Source organism: Opisthocomus hoazin, chromosome 4, assembly GCF_030867145.1.
Source record: "Opisthocomus hoazin isolate bOpiHoa1 chromosome 4, bOpiHoa1.hap1, whole genome shotgun sequence".
Taxonomy (NCBI): domain Eukaryota; kingdom Metazoa; phylum Chordata; class Aves; order Opisthocomiformes; family Opisthocomidae; genus Opisthocomus; species Opisthocomus hoazin.
This window is the reverse complement of record NC_134417.1, coordinates 77563461-77584491: the sequence shown is the minus strand read 5'-3', so window position 1 is coordinate 77584491 and position 21031 is coordinate 77563461. Positions and strand designations below refer to the sequence as shown.

The following is a 21031-nucleotide window of genomic DNA, read 5'->3' as shown; positions in this document are numbered from 1 at the left end:
TGTAAAACTGTTTTATATGACAACATGCATGTTCTTTGCTCATTAAACATTGCATTTTGATTATGAAACTGATACAGCAAATTGCTAAATCAGCTATGCTGCACAGAATCCCACAGTCTGGACCAAGTGTATCTCCTCTACGAACTCTTTTGTTACTGATCATGTCTATGCTGCTGTTAAAAACTTCATTACAGCATTATGAAGGTACAGACACTAACTTAAAACCTCCCACCTTGTATGCTGGTAACAGTCAAGCCACAGCAAGGCCCAACTCTGCCTAAAGACAAAGCAAGCTAGCCTGTCCTCTGTTTGAGCTTCAAACTAGCTGAACCTGCAGTTGCTAGAACCTCTGCAAAACAAGGCAATCTACTCTGTAATTACAGAGCAAAACTGAAAATTTGAAATGTATTTCTCATGCCTTGGCCTGGAAGAATGCACTTCTGCTCTCAGCACTAGGAAGACAGCCCTGGTATGTGAACATGTACTTGAATTGAAGGCACAAATTTAACCGGGCTTCACCCATTCCTGCAGGGAGAGAAGAAAAGACATTCTTCTTCAACCATTCTCAGAAATATCATCTTTAGAAGTGGGATTTGGGAATGACAATCCATAAAGGAGCTTATGTGTCTCTGGAAGTTGGAATAAAGCCAAAAAGACAATCCACATTTACCGTTATCGGGTACTTGGGCAGGCAAGTCTTACCAGGAGTGTCACCTAGGTCTGCAGGAAGCTCACCTGTGCTCCTCTCTCTTCATCAAGTTCCACTGTCATCAGTGCCGATGTCCCTTTCTCACTCACTGTGGAGTGTCTTCCTTGCCAAAAGAAATACACGCATTTCTCTTTTCCAACAGCCCTTACTTGTTGCTCTCCTTTTTGCCTGCTTCCAACTGCAAAACAGAAAGCACATGCTGAAGAAATTACTCTGGCTATAGGTTTAAACAGCACGTGGTCTAATTTTATCTGCCAGCTCAGCCCTATCCACTCCAGAACAGCAAAGATAAAATGTCCAATTGAAGGAACAAGCCAGTATGTCCCTGTGCAAAGTTGGCATTGTCTCATCAGGTGGATCCAAGCCCACAGGCAGAGATGCCTGTGTTGGCCGAAGAAAGAGATGTAGAAAACACTGGTACTGTCTGGAGAAAAATAACTGACATCACTTGAGCCAATTTGCATGTGAAATGGTATGTCCAGTAGTGTTACCAGAAGAGTGCATTATGGCTTATTTTCCATATTGCACACTGTTCTTTGGCAGCAGGAGAGTAGCTGGCTGCTGAGTGATACTGGAAACAGCAACAGCTGAGAAAGCTATAGGCATAAAAGAAAAATCTTTCTTGGTAAAGCAGTATTAGAAAGGAAAACTATGCAACAAAATAACACCAAAGCAGTATTTTGCTGTCATAAAGACGTCAGGATTAGATAAGCTTTATTTATTTATATTTTTAAATTAATTCAGTATTTCATGCTGGTCTGGAAAGGGAGTTAGCAGCAACTTTTTTTTTTCCCCCCCCTCTTACAAGAATCAGTATTTTGTTGTTATGATAAGGAAGTAATGTTTACAGCAAGTGAAGTTCAACAACAAAACCAGTTATGGAATATTTTACTCTTTCCAGTGAATACTGAATACACAGATATAATTGACTCAAAGATTTAAAAAAAGACCCAAGTGCTTTAAACCAGATTCTTAAAAAAATATTAAAACTTTTGCCTTGACTTCACCAGTGCTGAGCAGAATCCAACTGAAATACTGAAGAGAAAGCACCCTGTTTTTTTTCCAAGTTGAGAATACTCAAACCACTAGTCACTTCTAAAATTTATGGTTTTCACTCTTATCTGTACATTCAGCGCATAAAAGTACTGCCTCCTACATAAAAATTTATTCTGTTTTGGAGTGATGGAATATTTTTTCATCCATTTGGATTAGGAGTCTGTTTACAATTCAGTATTAGTGTTACCCACTTCTCCCAAGACTTACAAGCTTTTGTATTTTTCTTGGATTTACCAGTATCTGAACTCAACGATCCTGAATAAGACCTACTTACACTTTTTGGCTAAAAGCCTGAAGCTGTATAGCTGCTTTCAACCAATTTTAATATTTTCCTATTTGGAACAATCATTTTCAGACTATTTCTATTCTACTTACCATGGAAGCCATCTATTCTTAGTTTACTGCCAGAAAGGAGAGTTCCAATGGGCATATCGAGCTGGCTGATTCTCAACATTTACCTGCTGCTCTCAGGCTCTTTGTCAGAACACTGCTAAAGTTTTCCACATGAAACTGAAACTCATAGTAAAGGGTTTCCACAAAGGACAGCAAGGGCAATGAGTTGGCAAGGGCTTTTCCTGTCATTGTTACTGTTCTCCATTACCCAGCAAATGCCTTCCTTGTTGCTAAGCCTACCTCTCTTGCAAGACATTCAGACCATTGCCATTAGTCCAGCTGCCTGTTTATTTTGGTGTTAAGCTGTGGGCACAATTCTGGCTTAATGAGCTGTTCTGTGAACACGTACAACACCATTGTTGGGTAAAAGGAGAGATGGACAGTATTATATTTGATGTATGAAAAATAACTACAGCGCTTTTTTTTAATGCTTTCTTTTAAACAAAATAAAATAATAAGCTCTACTTCTTATTGGCCTAGGAAGGCTAAATTAGCATTGCTAACCTTTAAAGCAGTTTCACACCCAAGCAAGTCTAGGTCTAGAACTCGCCACTAACAGCAGCAGTTTTAGCTGCACTTCTCCATGTTTCAGCAGGATGAGATACAATTGTTCACTAACCTGTAGTGCTCACCATGTACTTCCACTTCACCACGTATGTGTCTCCCTCGTGGAACTGCCCTATGCTTTGCTTAGGCAGTCTACTATAATCAAATTCCAGGATGTGCCAGACATCCACAGATGCGGTAATAATTTCAAACTGCCTCCCATCTTCTCCTTCTACAAGTCCATAGCCCCGGCCAATATTCATTCCATCCAAGACTGTGCCTACAGTCATTTGGGGCACTGCTACCATTAGCATGACATCATATGGTTTAGAGTCAGATCTGGATTCTTCCTGTCAAAAACACAGAAGAGATTTCTTTGAGCATAGCTTTGTTCTTCTTACCCCACAGTTCCACTCACACAGTTGGACTCCTGCATATTTCAGTACTTTGATATCCTGTCATCCTTTGACGCTTTGTCAAAGGCACCTTGGTGGTGTTCACCGAGCTGCTCGGCACTAACATAGAGCAACTCTGTGAGTTCACTGTAGGTGGTGATGTTCTGACCCCTAGGTCAAAGCCTGCAAGATAAAGAAAGTGCTCTGGATCCTTGAAAACATGCTTCCGTGGCTTCCATCCCAGGTAGGTCATCTAGTTTTAAATACCTAGCATGCCTATTATATGCACCTTCTGGTGAAGGGATTCACTAGAATTCTTCTCATTGAGTTTCTTCAGCTCTGTCCAATCAAGAAATTTTTCTTTGAACAGTATGGTCTCGTTGTGTTCTGTGAGTCTGCCAAACACAGCCCAGTCTGGGCGTCCTTGTCCCTTTCTGTACAAGGGAACAAAAGAAATAGAATTAAATTAAACACTGTGAAATAAGGGCAAGAAAACCATTTTCTGCAATGAGACTAAACTTGAATTTTGATACCTGGGTATGAGGGGATTGCATTCCCCTGGGTCCAGAGGATTTATGTCACAATTGGAGTAGTCAAAGGTGCCATTCCACAAGTGTTTTGCCAGCTGGAATGCCACTTTTCTTTGTGCTAAAGTAACTTCCTTTCCATGCCACACATATACTTCACTGCCAAAATCAAACACCAGAACCTAAAAATCAAACCAAAACAAAAAAACAACCATTAGGTTGGGCGATACCCTGATCCTCCAGTTTCCTAGTGCTGCAAGCTGACAGTGCGTTGAACACAAACTGCTCCACTAAGCTTCTGCAGTAACAATAACAGCTAACGCTGCAATGCAAGTAAGGCCAGGGCAGTGGTCTGCACTGGGACGTCTCATTATTGAGGATCACCGGAAGCAAGTACGGGGAATGCTATCAGGTGTACCTTCAGGTGGTAGCTAGGTCACCAGCAGATTAGAGAGCTCTTATTACTAAAAATCTGATTCTGTTGCATGGCTGATTGCTGTCTAGTTACAGCTGCTTTCACTGACATTTAGACCTATGCTTCATCCTGCAGGCGGGGAAGGCTGACAGAACATACAGGATGGGTAACTGGCTCAGCAAACAAGCAGCAACTGGAATACTTATAAGAAACTACATCATGTCTTTATTTTGGAAATCTGCTCTCATTCCTACTTAGATGGGTGAAATGGTCGTTTGAAAGGGAAAAGTCTGCTAAGGATGGAAATAAAAATGCTTGCAAGGGAAAACAGGTTTTTATTTTGTTTTATTTTTCTGAAGTGCTACCTGTTTTGCACCTCATGACTTAGGAGTTAGCCACTGCTGACAAAAAGATTTACACTTCCTGAAATATATTTCACTTCCAAGATAACATGATCTAATTTCTTGAGACCCACAGCACATTCTAGTAGACAGCAAAGTGTTCAGAAGATTTTCAGAAACACAGAGGACCCAATTTTCAGTGAGCTTTCTACGAGCAGGTGCAGTTACTGAAAGTCGTTATCAGTTGTATGTTCCTGCACTTACCACAGGAGCAGTAAGTGGCACGATACCTCTTTTGGTTGTAGCAGGGTACATTTTGGCACCTTTCCCCAGTAGTCATCCTCAGGAATGAGTTTATCCTCTACGAGGCGGTAAACGCAATTTGTTTCTATTATTGCAGCTTCATACATTTCATCTTCCTCAGGACTTCCAGCAGCTTAAGGAAAAGATTGTCAAAAATAAAAACAAATATTAACATCCAACTGTCTTTACTGAAGAGAACTGACTCAATTATTTTACTGTGATAAAACATCAGATACTGTAACTCTAAGAATGCTTACACTGATAATTTGTCTGTCCACCAAGGAGTTTCCAGAAGTCTTTGGCTGCATGGGTATGGGTGTTTATTCCTTCTTCTATAGTCTGTATGTAAGAAGCTCTACAGCCAAGTTCCCTCTTTGTCTGAATTAAAGTTGCAAGTTCCGAAGCCTAAGAGATTAACAGTTATCTGAACAGGATTGCTAAGTCTTTGGAATACCTATGCACATCTTGTTCAGGGAAAAGGCAGAAGTAGGTAGGATATAATACAGCAAATATCAGGAGAAATTATTATTATTTGTTGCACTAAATAAACAGACACTAGAGAAAATGTTACAGAAATACATTCATTCTTTCACTTGCCCTAAAACAAGACTTGATCTTAATGATCACGGGAATAAAAAGGACATCCTGCAATTCAGCCTATTTTTTTGTTTGAGTGCAAATCTTTTTCCTGAGGATATCCTCTTTTCTCTTGCAGCTTCACAACCTATACACTCCTATGTCAGCTTTCATTCAGTGCACAGGCTAAAACATATTTACAGGAATCCTGCATATCTACCTGCCACTGACTATCACTTACATCCCACTTTTTGAGACAGCTGGCACAAAGGTTGAATTACATCAGACACACACATGCTGCGACAGTTCTAAACGTAAATAATAAAAAAATGAACTAGTACCAACCTTTGCTTTTTCTATGACATTTGCAAACTCTCCTACCCATAAGAAACAGAAATGTGGAGTTAATAACAGGAAACAGTCTCCACTGTTGAGTGACGAGGCCCTTGGTTCAACTAATCTTGTTTGAACATGTCTTCTTCCTAAAGAGAAAACAAAGCTAAGTATATTCCTTTGACTACTGCTATCAAATACCAAGATCTAATTTGTTTTGAATGAAATACAAACAATCCCAGCACATCTAGCAAATACATGGAAACTGTTACAGAAGAATTAAAAGACTACTACTGTGGAAAAAGGGTTTACTCACAGGGAGTGAAAAAAAAAATGTTGCCTCCTATCAACTAATATTTCTATTATTTTCTGTTCTTGCTTTAACAACTTTGTGTCGTTCTGGAAAGAAATGACTTAATTAAATGGCAGACAGCAGCCAAATTCCAGAATTCTCTACATTTGTTTAAGTGAAGCTATGGCACAGTTTCTGTATGCAGTAAAAAGTTTTAATAATTTTACTTTGCCAAAAAAAGTAGCTATTATTTTGCAGAATCAGATACATTACTACGCACTGTAAGGGGAAGTGAGGAAAGAACACTGTCATGTCACTTCCAAGTTATACCAAACACTGAAAGAATGGGACAGTTCCAAAATTTCCACAGGAGGTGGCTAGAACTCCTGAAATATTTTGTATTTTCCTTGGCAAACAAACAAACAAACACCAGTGGCCACAATGTAAACCTATTTGTAAGGTTTTACATTTGGCACAAAGTTCTCACTTAGTCTTTTAGGTTTGGGACCTTGACAGGCTGGAGAGGTGGGCCTGCATCAACCGCATGAAGTTCAACAAGGCCAAGTGCAGGGTCCTGCATGTGGGTTGGGGTAATCCCAAGGACAAGTACAGGCTGGGCGGAGAGGGGCTTGAGAGCAGCCCTGAGGAGAAGGACCTGGGGGTACTGGTGGATGAGAAGCTCAACATGAGCTGGCAATGTGCACTTGCAGCCCAGAAAGCCAACCGTATCCTGGGCTGCATCAAGAAAAGCGTGGCCAGCAGGGCAAGGGAGGGGATTCTGCCCCTTTACTCCACTCTCATAAGACCCCACCTGGAGTACTGCGTCCAGCTCTGGAGCCCTCAAGATAAGAAGGACACAGATGTGTTGGAGCGGGTCCAGAGGAGGCCACAAAGATGATCAGGGGGCTGAAGTACCTCTCCTATGAGGACAGGCTGAGGGAGTTGGGGCTGTTCAGCCTGGAGAAGAGAAGGCTGCGGGGAGACCTTACTGCGGCCCTCCAGTACCTGAAGGGGACCTGCAGGAAGGCTGGAGAGGGACTTTTCACAAGGGTGTGTAGTGATAGGACAAGGGGGAATGGCTGTAAACTAAAAGAGGGCAGATTTAGATTAGATATTAGGAAGAAATTCTTCACCATGAGGGTGGTGAAACACTGGGACAGGTTGCCCAAAGAACCTGTGGCTGCTCCCTCCTTGGAAGTGTTCAAGGCCAGGTTGGATGGAGCTCTGAGCAACCTGGTCTAGTGGAAGGTGTCCCTGCTCATGGCAAGGGGTTGGAACCAGATGATCTTTAAGGTCCCTTCCAAACCTTACCATTCTATGATTCTGTGATTCTGTGGTTTTGGACATAAATCTTGAGCTGGAGATCTAGAACAAGCTAAGCATCCAACAGTGGTAGCAACTTCCATACGTTACAATCAGGCTATTACATATGGAAAGTAAAAGCAGTTCTAGCATACCTTTAATTTGCAGCAGCATTAGCTTCTTGTATGGCACAGCACTGTTGTTAGAGTTTTGCTCCGTCAGATTAACACTCCGCAGGCTAACATTGCTGAAGTTCTCTTTGCTTGCCAAGCCAGCAAGCGCTACTTCTGAGAAATTTGAGTTTGTAGACACTTGTACATAAAAAGGAGTTGGAGCAAAAACACACAAAAAAGAACAAAGTTATAAAAAAACTGGTTGTTGCATTAAAAAAATTTATCACCCCCCCAGTTTTTTTCCTTCTCAATAGCAACCGCAAAACTAGGTTGAACTCAGATTAACTGCCAGCCCAAAAGCTCTGTGGGTTTAGTAGTACCTAAGTTTCTAGGTATCACGCATAAGTAAACTGTCAGTGTGAGAACTATGTTATTTGGCAGAAATACCAACTTTGCTAGGAAACACATCTTATCCAATGGTTTGTGAAGTACTGTGCAGATCTTCAATGCCTTATAATTGATTAATGACATAAGAGAGCAGAGTAGCCAAAACTAATGAACTGAAATTCCCTTCAGATTTGTCTCAGCCAGTGTGAAGCAACAGTCATTTACATTTCAAAGTCTTGAGTCATGTTTTACTGTAAACTTAGGCTTTAAGTTCTTGGCTACTTTTGCTTATTTCACAACTAAAGACACTATATAGACTCTCTGAATTTATAACTCCTGGAAATGCTTCTCATTGAATAGCAACAAAGTATTACACATATAATTAGTGTTTTCATCCATACAGGCAATGTTTAAAGATGATCTCCCTTTATTCAAATGTAATAAGGAAAAATTGTACACAAAATGGTAAAAGTGGCTTGACGAGCCTTTGAACAAGTTTTATAATAGTGTCTCTTGCTGTCCATCTGGTTGTCAGGACAAAGCAAAGTGACAAGTAAAACGCAAAGCTCTGCCACAGAGCACTGATCCTTTATGGAAATTAATTTTTCAGTGTCAAGAAGGCTAATTCCAGTTTCTGAGAGAAAACTAGGACCCAAAATCGAGACCAGTGTAGCTGAACAAAAGTTTACCTCTTCTTGCCAGCTCTCCCCTCAGCACAACATAGCACTAGACCTGCTCTCCTTGATCTCCTGCCCTCACTCTGCAGGTGAAGGGGCACTCTCTCTGCACAAGGTGACTGTGCTAAGAATAAATAATTAAACCTACGCACAGAAGATGGCTGTAGGTAGCTTTCCTTAAGGAAGTCACAAATACCTTTTCTCCACAGACTTCCTAGACAGTCTACATTCAGCTTGTACATCAATCAATTCAGTGCCTCTCAGAGAATATGTTCCACTCCTTCAGTTGTGGTTTTTGTGCTGGGATTATTTCTTAATTAAAGAGCAAGACAGTGTCTTGTACAAATCATCCTGTTAGCTTACTTTTTTCTACTTTCATTCGCTTTGACTCCATGAAGGCAACATTCAGTCTTTGTTCAGTATATTCATGAAGAATATCTTCTCTTGCTGCCAGCATTTTCAGGGGGTTTCTTGAGGACTGGACTTTGCGTGTAGGTCGAACTGCACGTTTGTGCTCTGCTACAGAAGATATTAACCTGAAAAACAAGCAGTGGTGATAATCATCAATTAATTTTCCTAGTCAGAACCATCCAACGACAAGAGATTTGTTTTGATTTTGGGTGTGACATTTATTAGGAAATCAGGATCAGTTCCTTGATTCAGGCAGAAGAGTGATTTCAGAAATGTGTAGAAGAAACGGACATGCCCAATACTAACCTATCTACAAAATGACTTAAAGCTGAACATTTTGACCACTGACCCTTTGTCTGCATCCATAACAATTTAAAAAAAAAACAACCCCAATAGTTCTTACTTTGGTGCACAAGGATCAAAGATGGCATCAAAGTCCTCATCAAGGTCCAAAGGCACTGAGGAGGAAGGTAAATCCACATGGCGATAAAATTTGGAAAACATTTCATCATCATCCAGTTTCATCACCTCCTTCACAGATTTTCCTGTAACTGTCAGCACTGTTTCTTGCATCCCAGCAACTGCAGGAAAAAAATACCTCACCCAATAAACACTCATACTAGAGTTTCTAACTCTAGAAAAAGTAAACATGACTTGTTTGGTAGTTCTTGTGGTGGGGTTTTTTGGGGGTAGTGGTGGTTGTTTGGGTGTTTTTTTGTTTGTTTGTTTGTGTGTTTTTTTTTTAATGGATAGAATTTGAAAGAGAGATGGTAGAATAGTCTTGGAAAATAATGATAAAAATAGAGTGTAACTGCTACTCACATGCAATAATCTTTATTACAAAATGGTTGGGAAATGTAGTTGAATAAAAAGTTAGGCACTATCAAAAATGAGTTGTTTTGGTAGGACGATATAAGCATTTTATGGTCTTGCACATTCTATCTCACCTTCAACCACAAAATTCCTTCCCTTGAAAAGATCTACTAGAACTAAAATTGGAAAAGTCACTACTTCAGACTAGTGAGTATGGCACAATCATTACCCTATTGCTAGTGCCTTCTCTGCTGAAATGTGAATATGTTGTTTATGGTATTTGACACACTACAAATTACAAAGGATTTCTGTCTTACACAGAGAGGACAGACATATGAGATGGAAACACCAGAGAACTCCAGCCAGCTTCATAGGTAGCCAGGAAGCTGTACCAGGAAGCTGTAATGAGCTGCTACAGTCAGTCAGTTTTCAAAAAAGCAGGAAGATGAATGAATTGTGCTTGGGAATGGCTTAGTGTCCTATCTTGATTTTAATAAGATTAAACTACATTTAAAGCTGTTTCACTGTACGTGGCAATATGGTTCAGACTGCCTCTGTGGTTTTAAGAAATTTTGCTCTCAAGAAGAATGTGCTCATCATATGTAAAGAATGATGAAAATAATTCTGGCATTTGCAATTTATTCTGTTGTACATTTGTAATACAATAGCATGACTTTTAAAAAAAAAATTTAGCAATGACGGAATCACAAGAGTAAATTGTGTGATCAGTAAATGCGGTTTGAACAAAGAAATATCCAGTTTCTGTTACCAGATATTTTAACCAAGAGGTACTTTAAGCAATTTACTGAAGTTGGAGAGTACATACATTGCCACCCTTGGTAACCCTACCAACCTTTGTTATTCAGCCTTCCCAAGAATGACTCCAGCTTGTCAAGCTTCATATCCGATTCCAACTGCATATCCGGCCTGGCTTCAATTTCTAAGCAAACCAGAAAGTAAAACTTGTTAATTGACTGGAAGTGAAAAGGCCTGAACATATTTCAGCCATTTTTATTCCTTACCTTCCAAGGGCTTTGTAACTGGAGTGGTAGACTTCTGCCGGTTACTGAAAGGGGATGCTACTGGTGTTAGCGCACTTGGAGAAGCCAGGCCTGCATAAGAACAGAGAACATACGAAATGCAGTCCTGGGTCAGCCCATGTTTCCAACAGTGATGACAGGCGAAGCTATTTTGGGAAAGCAGACAAGCCTGGCCGCTTCCTGCAGTACCTCATACCTCCCCAGCCTCCACAACTGCTGTATTAGCGATGGCAGAGTGTACTGCTCTGCCTGCTCCTTACATCAACAGCAGCCTCGGAAACCGTCCCATTCACAGGAACAAAGCTTTGCTTCCAAGTGCCTGTAAGCAAGCCAACACAAGATACATGCTTTGTCTTGAATACAGTTACTTTGCTTGTTTTCAAGGTAGTAGCAGTTCACTTAGTCTACATTTTGGACTCCAGTTCTACCACAAGCCACATTTTAAAAACATTCAACTGTTCTGAACAAAACTTTCCCTTTCCTTGGCAGGGAAACTGCCAAGATCTTGCTTGGCAACCTTCACCACCACCACCTCACGCCCCCTTTTTAAATTTAAACCCCTCTCTATTAATACACATAGCAAGATGTATGTGACCTGTGAACACTGTCCCTGGATTAAGCAGTAAATCTTGTGCACTGTTGCGTTTTTTAACACCACCTCGAAATGGAAGTAGAAATGGAAGTCAGAGTCCCCACCACATACCAAGCACTACTCGCTCCTTTTGCTGTACTCTCCTCCGTCCTTTTCAGTAACTATCATAAAGCAATTTACTTTGGACCCCGTGGATAAAATAAGATGATTTTTATTTAGTTCTTTTCATGTGAATCTACATTGCTTCAGTAAGAGAAATAGCACTCCATAGGTTTTGTGTTTATTAGGTAGAAAAGTATACTGAAGCAAAGAATTGCATCTATCACCTCCTGTTGCCTAGACTTTCAGTAAATAGGGAAACTGACATTTAAACCTTCATCTAATATCTGTTTTCCACTTAGCCATAACTTCCTAATTGTTGAGCCACATAAGTTTAAGCCTTTAAGCCTGATATTGTGCTGCAAGAATATATATTAACCATGTTTCCACTGTCTTTATTGCAACTCCTACCAAGTCATAATTGTCGAACACCAAGATAGATTTACAATACAACTGAGTAGCTTTTCCACAAACAATTCTTTTCCCTGTTACCTAAGAGACTCAAAATTCCAGCAGGTTTTAAGTCAACTGCTAAAGCCTTCATCAAGACGTATTTGAGAGGACACAGCTCTTAAGCTGCTTTCCCGGGACTTGACCGACAAGACCACATTGAGAACTGCTTCAGATGTTAGTAAAGGATCACCTTCCAACTAGGACTGAAAAATTTTCAGCCATAAGTAGTAATTAAAATACAGCATCTGTGCACATGTATATAACAAGGATTTAATTTTGCATTGCTTTCTCATCATCTCTTAAATTAAAAACTCATCATGATAATTTATTCTTTTAGGCAACAGAAATAGCACACATCTGAATAAAATCCTACTCAGGCTACTGTTACTGATGCCACTGTCACTGGATTACCTTGCTTCCCTAAAAGAATGATTGCAGCACCTAAAGAGATCCTTTAAAGATGTTTTTATTTTCCCATTAAGAAGAGCAAATGCTATCACCTTCTACTCCTCTCCAAAGACCAACCTATTTGGAAAAAAAAAGGCAAAAACAAAAAACATCTCAAAAAGCCAACACTTTTTCCTGGCGATCCTCCAAAATAGGTTAGTCTTTAAACACTGACCACTGGCGTTTCTAGCAGCAAACCAATGTAAGCAGCAGCTAAAATCTGTTACTAATAAATATAACTCCTAGTACCATGTATCTCTGTCTTCCAACAGAATGTGGCTTGGATTGCACATAGACTTACTCCTTGTTGCAATACTGCCCCCAACCCACAATGATTATTTTTGGTGGTTGTCATTTAACTCCAGGTTCATTGTTGTATTTAATAACCAAGTTCTTCTAACAAAACAAAATTTAGTATTCATTAACCACAAGAGACCAGTTTAGGTGCCTTCTTCCCAAAGCTATCATCTTCCCAGGTGCATTCCATGAGCAGCTATATTTCTACCATGTACGGCCTTCAGAGGCTCCTGTCCACTTCAGAAGAATGACTGCATCTAGAAACAGTGACTGAATTCACGAGAACCCAGAAGTGTCGACATTGTTCCCTTGTCATTTCTGCTCCCTGGTTCTAATGCAGAAATCTGTTCAGTGATTTCTTCAGCCAAACACAACACTTCAAGTCGTTGTCCAAAACAGTATCCATAAAAATAACACGTGTTTGCTAAATATTCCCAGTGATCCTAGGAGCAGGGGAAGTGCCAGCAATAGCAACAACTAGATTTCACAACTTTTCTTGAGACAGAGCACCTGGGTTTTCAAAGGAAAAATAAGAAAGAATAATGCAACTTTGCCCTCTGGGTTGTATTAGAAGGCAACACAAAACATATGACTGTTCTAGTGATTGACTACCACCAGTCAGACAGAGCCCAGTAATAACTGGATGGCAGTGCAACAGTGCAGAACAAAATGGACCAATACTAAAGGCCATAAGAAGCTAGAGTGACCAGTCTCATGACATGATATTCAGTTGAAGATAAACAGTCCTCCTCTTTCTAAACATGGATACTGTTTCTGCATAGCTTTAGCTTGACTTTATTTTGACTAGACAGATAAGCAGTGGCTTATTTATACCAGGATCATTTCATCACTGACCTTTTTTTACCATTCGGCCAGCTACAGTGAACTGCGTGGAATCATTGGCTGCTCCTTTACCCTTGGACTTCCAGGCTTCTTCTCGAGCTGTAATCAGGTGTTTCCTTTCTTCAATGGTCATCTGACTCTCTTGGTTATCTGCCATTCTCTGCTTTTTTTGGGGAAAAGAGAAAGAGAGGTTTAAAAAATAAACAAACTGATCAGGATATAGTGAAGGACTGGCTGAACATTTCAACTGCTAGCTGTAGAGGGACGAGAACAGGAGAGCAAGCAAGTAAAGGAAAGTCACAGATGCAGCTTAGTGACCCTGACAAGCCTTATTGTCTTGCTGCCCCATTACACTGTGAAGATAAGGTTTTGGTCTATGCTTCTTGAGCTTTTCTTGAAACTACCAGCCAAGGCAAATGGTATCCCTCTAAGCAAAGCCAACCATTTACTCTGTGTATGATATAATTTTCCAGATTTTGCTCTTTTGAAGCATGACTTGCTACACTAGTGAGATCACTAACCTGACTTTGAGCAGATGTTTTCAAGTGTGAAAATCTGCAATCTGCAGGTTACACAGGGAACAACAATGAAGAAGTGTAACTCCAGTTTGTGATTTCTGAATCTGTCTTACAGTGACTCCACTCACCAGGCAGAACTAGCAGCCTTCTTTCTCCAGAGGCTGCCTACTTTGTTACTTTAGTTCCTATGTCAGGTTGCTCTACTGAATATTTTCCCAATGACCCTTTTGGGAATGATCATGTCCCTTTTTTTTTTTTTTTTTCAGGTCACCCTCAGCTTTCCTTGCTTGCTTTACAGGGTAGCAGCCAACAGCTTGAGTGATTAGAAGCAGCTAGAAGCACTAAGTACCTTAGTGCTCTCCTAACACAAAGGATTGATGACAGTAGATTAAGTAGGAAAGAAACTGAATTTACATACTCTGCAGTAGCTAGGTCAGGCCAAAGAAATATTGCTTCAATGCACTTATCTTAAAAAGTAGCAACATTTCAGAGATTATACTGCATAGAAATCAAGTATAAAAATATTTTTAGCGCATGGGACTATTAAGTCTAGAATTACTTCCAAGTTGTGTGTCATTTCACATTTTTCTTCACAACCTAGCTGCTAGAATTGAAAAAACACATGAAAATCTAGAGCTTTATCACAGCTCTAGCTCATACAACCCCAAAAGGACCCAAAACCTTGTGAACATAAAGTAAACACTCTTCTCTGTTTCAAAATACAAGGAAGAGATATAAACCCAGATATTCTTATTAGTTTATTTTCTGAAACAGACTAAATAAATCAGTCACTTTATATAAAAACTCTTGTGACTGCAGAGAACTCACTGAAACAGAGTTTCAGCATTTACCAGGAACAATATCCATCAGCCAGAAGAGTAAGGATGAGCCAAGAAGTGGCTTATACAAGGAGTAGGACATGAAAGCCCTCCACTCCTTCCTCTGGTTCCATGTACCTCCGCAGCCTTCTGCAGTAATGGCTGCTCTCAATTTATTAGGAAAGATAGCTCGGCAGCCATACACCACAACTTCAAGTCATGATAATCAAGACAAAAACCTCTGATTTTTCCCTAGACCTCCAAAACATTCAACAGAAATAACAAGATGCAAGTCTATGCAACACTGCTTCCTCTTCTGTAAAAACATCTGAATGCTTCAAATAAAAGCACTGGAAGTAACCTCTGTTCACTTCCCCCAGTCCCTACCCATTCCAATGTCTGAAGCACAGGCACCTCTGAGATCAACAGCTGGCAGAAAAAACCCACAACAACATACTAAAGGACATCTTGGCAAGAAATTAATATATACCTAATGAAACCACAAGTGAAATTTCATACACAAACCAAATACTTCTAACTCAGTAAGGATGCTGACATTGATTACAATATGAGGGGAAGTGACAGAGAGGCAGGAAGACGTAGACTGATATGTATTCTTTCACATGTATTATTTATGTATTTTAAGTGACAGGGGGCTTAATTTTGAATTTTGTTTCCAGCAAATACCTGAAGCTCCAGAGTCAGCAGAGCTACTGGAAATTCTGAAGACACAGACCTGGAGTACGTATGTGTTAATCACTACACGCTTATTTTGTAAGAAAGATCAAGAGTAATTCTGGAGCCTTGTCAAAGGACAAAAGAGTAAGTAAGCTGTCTAATGGTAAAACAAACTTTTTTTTTTTTTTTCTTAGAATGGAAGATTTCAAGCTGCTCTGTCTGACAAAACATCCCTGGAGTTCCTACAAAAAAAAAAAAATATCAGACTGGATGCATATATTACAAAACTCAGAGCAATTCCATATTAGAGCTCTTCCTAATGCATGAAGACTTCCATCTTCCTTTATTAGTAAACTTTAGTTAATAAAGAAAATAAGCTGAATAGACACCAAGCAAACCCCAACCCATTTAATTTGCTGTAACAGTCCTGGTGAAAAACAAAGTATACGTGATGCTTAAAAGAAAGAATAATTTTCTATAGCTGCAAAGCTAACATAAGCCAATGCACTTCTTGAAAGAAATTTCAGAACAGATACACGTCGTAATTAGGGGTAGTTTAGAAAGCATTCACAATTGCCAAATTACAGCATTCTCATGGAAGAATGAGTTGGTCATAGCACATTCTGGTTGGGAGAAAATATGGCAAGAAAGGTAAAACTCAGCAAGCTTTTAAGTGCAAATTTCACTTACAAGTTAAAAAAAAAAGTTATGAAAGAAGAATAAATCTCAAATTTGTAACTGACATTTTGATAAGGGAAGCTAAAGACCGCAGTAAAAAGCCAAAATAAGAATTTTATCATGAATAAATAAAAGCTTAGGAAGACAACAGCTCCAATGCTATTTTCCCATTAAACAAAAAATGCTGTTACAGTCAATGAAATATCCTAATTTGTCATGAAAAATACATCCATGTGTTTGCTGATATCTTGTTCCAGACAAATTATAAATTCCTAAAATTAAGTGAAACAGAAAAAAAGATCAGATGAATTGGCATCTAATAACATGAAATAACTAGAATTGAGATGCCCCAAACACAAGCAGTGATTTTTAGGAAAAGCCTTTGAAAATGGGGAAATGTATAGGACTGATAAAAGCTCAGACAGGGACTATATTTAGAAGAAGCAGAACTAAAGCATGTAGGTACAGGTCACACAAGCTGTGTGTTGTTCCAGACACTCATGGGAAGATTGCTGTAAGACAATCAATAAAGAATCAAAGCACAGGCGCATAATTAATGCCATTCCACATGGCATTATGGAAAACAGGTTTAATCAAAATGGTAGGTTTAATGAGATCAAGTATGATTAAATACCTTAACGCAGTTACCTCTGATTTCTTTAATACATTTGACTTAATCACAGATGACATTCTGAGGTTTTTCTGAGCAATATATCAGTGCAGCTTACAGGCTGCAAAGTAGTTAACTGACTAAAAAGAGACACACATTGATCTGATTCATCCGAACTTTAATCAAAATGTTTTCATGCAAGTGGAAAAAAGATACAGTTCTGCTGAGAAAATGCTCAGGATGACACCAACATACAGAAGAGTGATGAAGATAACGAAGAAATAGTCACATAGATGGGTAAGAAAAGATTAATCAGAAAAATCTGGTAAACCAGGCTTTTAAGAGAAATGTTATTTGAAACGGCAAAACCCAGCCAATTAGGAAGACAGTAAAAGATGAGAAAAATTCCCATGGAACTGTTGCTCCAAACAGATAATCTGTACTGCAATAGCTCATCCACTTCCAGCCTCTACACTTCTATCCAGGATGCTGACAATTTTGAAAGGTTTCAGGAAAAGGCTAAAATATTTTTGCAAGATTTAGAAAAATCTACCTCAGATTAAATCTGATAAGTATATATTTTTACTGAGAGGGTTAAGATTTAAGTTTCACCCAGCAAGAGTAATTATACATGAAAAATTACTTAATATAGCAGTGAATTTTCTGCATTTTGATAATTCAAAATAAAGACTGCTTTTTTTCTTATCTAAAATATCTGTTTTAAATCTGAGGAGGAGTTATAGACTCAATGCAAGCAGAGTTAGAAAAGGAATTACTTTTCTCCCACTGCTTGGCTAGGATGGATGATGATATTGGTCTTTGCTAGCGCTGCAACACATTTCTTGAGGGTATGCACAGGCACTCCACTGCTTCTGCAGCATCAGTTTGTGCTAAGGAAGGGCGCACATTTGGGCAATGCTCCATTTTGTACCCTACAATTTTCCAGTCTAAGCAGTGTCTCCTTTAGGTCACAAGAACACAACTGAGAGTGGTCTGTTAGCATGCTGGTTTGTTGTTTGTGGTTTGTTTTGTTTTTTTTAATGCAAGAAATACGAGAATTCATGGTTTTCTGTGTTGAAGATCGAGACTGCCCCTACCTGGGGGAATCCAAACCAAAAATGAACATTAAAAAAAATGTGTTTTTCAAGAGGGGGGTCTATTTCAAACCAATGTTATAAACCATATAAAAGAAGACGCCAAAAAGTATCTATGTGCTTTCTAATACAAGTAACTTCTCTGGTTTAGGATCATAAGACAAAAAAAAGCACAAGAAGACTCCAACAGCTGTACAAGTATGGAAAAGCTTCTGCATTGTTTTCCTCTGCAACTTTATATGGGTCTTGTTATAAAGAGAACACTCAAATGCAAATGCACAGCTTCCTGTTCAAAAGTGGTCTGAGCAAAATAGAACACTGTTGTTCACTCACTTTGGTACAAACAACAAAACGATTAATTGTGCCAGAAAAAAACCAAACCAATCTGTATGCACCATGACACTATGCTAGAAGGAAGCAGCTTTCTAAGAGGGCAGGATGTAGCTCTCCAGAGTCCACAGAAAGACGAACAGTTTTTGGGTGCTCCCCTTTTAAGATATGAACAGCCCATTGAAGGACCTCCTCTCACTACTGGAAAGATATTACGTTATTAAGTTAGACTGTATATTTACTTTCCAGATACATAAAGCTGGTGGACTCCGTCACAGAATCATTAATGTTGGAAGAGACTTCTAAGATCAAGTCCAACCGTCAACCCAGCACCACCATGCCTACTAAATCATGTCCAGAAGTGCCACATCTACACGTTTTTTGAATGCCTCCGGGGATGGTAATTCCACCACTTCCCTGGGCAGCCTGTTCCAATGCCTGACCACTCTTTCAGTAAAGAAATTTTTCCTAATATCCAATCTAAACCTCCCCTGACACAACTTGAGGCCATTGCCTCTCATCCTATCACTTGTTACTTGGGAGAAGAGACTGACCACCACCTCACTATGACCACCTTTCAGGTAGTTGTAGAGAGCAATAAGGTGCCCCCTCAGCCTCCTCTTCTCCAGACTAAACAATCCCAGTTCCCTCAGCCCCTCTTCATAAGACTTGTTCTCTGGACCCTTCACCAGCTTTGTTGCCCTTGAATAGGTTATCTGAAGTAAACAGTAACAAAGCTATGGTAAATCCAGCACTTACAGAGAAGAGGTAACACTAACACATTTCAGTTACTAGCCCCAAACTTAATTTGTAATTAAAAAAACCCGAAACAAATGTAAAAGATCATCCTCAAAAACAGCTATGAAATGGAATGTGGAAATGGTAAATATCAGTAGTCAAAATTTTTATCATAGTTCCAGTAGCATCTGCCATAATCATCAACCTCTGTTGTAGCAGTGAATATCTGCCCCTTGGATTCACTGCTATTACGTATGTTGGCCAGAATGCTCCTCACATGCGACACTATCTCATGTGGGAATGAAGAACCAACAGATTCCTTGTAGTACTACAACTACAGATCTGACCTGAGAGGCAAGGGACAAAGAGATGCAATAAAGCAGAATTAGATTTGCATAGATCTATTGAGACCTTCCAGTGAACTCTCTTTTCTCGTGCTTTTCTTCAACTTATTTCCTTACTCTTGCCTTTGCTTTTTTTACCTGCTTTTTTTAATCATGTGAAACAGGTACTGTTTGCTCAGATTGAGATCCAGGATTCTACTTCTGCTCAAAGACAACTTTGTAATGTAGCTCTAGCTGAAGAAAGTTTGTATTTCTTATTATCTAGTAATTCATATAATTCTTGATTCTATTAAATCATAAGTAAGTTCTTCAAATTGTTATGATGGAATTGCAGAATTACGGACATAATTTTGAGGAGCATTTCACACGCAGCTTTTCTAACATTTACTGGAACCGCAGCAGAACTCTATTCCCAAACAAAGACAAAGTTAACTCTGTTGTCACAAGTTGCTTTTGGGAATGTGCATCTTGGATTTGAATGTAATTTTTTGTCTTACTCCTCCCTCCAGTAATTACACAGGAAGTTTGTACAGCATTTCACCTTCCATCTCCAAGGATGATGTTCATCAGAAATCAGAGAGTTTGGTTCTTTCAAACTAGTACTACAGACCTTAAAAGAAGAAAGAGAGAGAGAAGCAGGAAGATGGGACAGTCAGAGAATAAAAGAAGGATGTGCCAAGGCAAGGGAAAAGCATTATAGGAAAGTCACCTCTGAACAAAGGCAGCTTAGTTTTTACAGTCAATAAATTAGATGATGTTATGTCTTAACATTGTATATGCGCACTAGTTACAGAGAAGTCCGGGTACACAGCATTTTATTCTAAAATAAATTCTGTGCAGTTACAACTTGCTCCTTTGATATACGCTTTTCAACAACTTGCAAGTTTTCAGTGTTATAATGAATGCAATAATGTCTCCTTCACTTACTTTCTCACCTATATAGTCTAACAGATACAGAGTATTTAGAAAAGCAACCATAAGAAAAACACTAGCAAAATGTGTATAGAAGAAGAGTAGCCAGCATAATGGCATAACACTGTGTTTCTTTAAAGCAGTATTTACTAAGCTGGTTAATCAGTTAAGAGGATTATTAATTTCCTATTGAAAAAAAACTGTCAAGATGTGCTTACTTGAAATTATTGAGCATTTAAATTGTGCAGACTTTTGCTCACCTGATTAATAGGTAGAAAAGGATGAAATTTATGGAGAGCGGGTATAACTGGAGAGTAAGCAGAAGCAAATACAGGTTCCTATGACAGGGACAGAAGCAAAGCAAAGGAATTAGAAAGGAACTGGCCTATCAGAAATGGAGATGGGGGGAAATAACTCACCTTTCCCTAATTTCTTAAAATGAAGTAAATCTGAACCTTTTAATCTTCTAGAAATGTTTTCCCTATTGGAGAGCCATGATATAACAGCATGTTTACCAAAGCCATTCCATGCAGGAGTTAAGCAAGTTAGTAACAATATCGCTACAACTCAACACAGAACAAAACAGCACAGCCAGAATATACTCTTTTCATATGCTGATAATTTTTATGTCTCTGTGTTCATGCACCATTAAATTGATGAACCATGTCAACCACAATGTGAATAATTCTGCTGCAAGTTCAATCAGACCCTGCTAAACAACAAGCCATCTATTTTCTGGATGAAAGGAAGGAATGCTTACTAGAACTGGGATACTCAAAAGCCATCTGGAGGGAATTGCTCAGCCCACAGCACTCTGCGGAAGGTGAATTCACCATTCTAAACAAAGCCGACAAATAAATGCTGCCTCAGAGCTGGGCTTACCTAAAGCTGATTATTCATGGCTTTATCATCTGTAATTCTTCTTCCTTTCTACAGGTTAAAGCAAATGTG

At 39.3% G+C, this 21031-nt stretch overlaps 1 protein-coding gene across 18 annotated transcripts in view; it reads right to left on the bottom strand.

The window, feature by feature from the left end:
- SVIL (supervillin) overlaps window positions 1–21031 on the bottom strand; it is a 64964-nt gene that overhangs the window by 10373 nt on the left and 33560 nt on the right. For 9 of the 18 annotated variants that reach the window (XM_075419629.1, XM_075419625.1, XM_075419632.1 and 6 more), the window contains 15 exons: window positions 20341–20418; window positions 19710–19778; window positions 13373–13523; window positions 10612–10701; window positions 10443–10529; window positions 9180–9357; window positions 8729–8901; window positions 7344–7499; window positions 5607–5743; window positions 4943–5090; window positions 4673–4818; window positions 3633–3808; window positions 3389–3533; window positions 2778–3054; window positions 736–887 (listed from right to left, as the gene is read on the bottom strand). In XM_075419629.1, the coding sequence (XP_075275744.1) occupies window positions 736–887; window positions 2778–3054; window positions 3389–3533; window positions 3633–3808; window positions 4673–4818; window positions 4943–5090; window positions 5607–5743; window positions 7344–7499; window positions 8729–8901; window positions 9180–9357; window positions 10443–10529; window positions 10612–10701; window positions 13373–13523; window positions 19710–19778; window positions 20341–20418 (2163 nt within the window). The remainder of the gene's footprint in view (window positions 1–735; window positions 888–2777; window positions 3055–3388; window positions 3534–3632; window positions 3809–4672; window positions 4819–4942; window positions 5091–5606; window positions 5744–7343; window positions 7500–8728; window positions 8902–9179; window positions 9358–10442; window positions 10530–10611; window positions 10702–13372; window positions 13524–19709; window positions 19779–20340; window positions 20419–21031) is intronic. The other 9 variants (XM_075419636.1, XM_075419640.1, XM_075419643.1 and 6 more) reach the window with 5 other exon arrangements.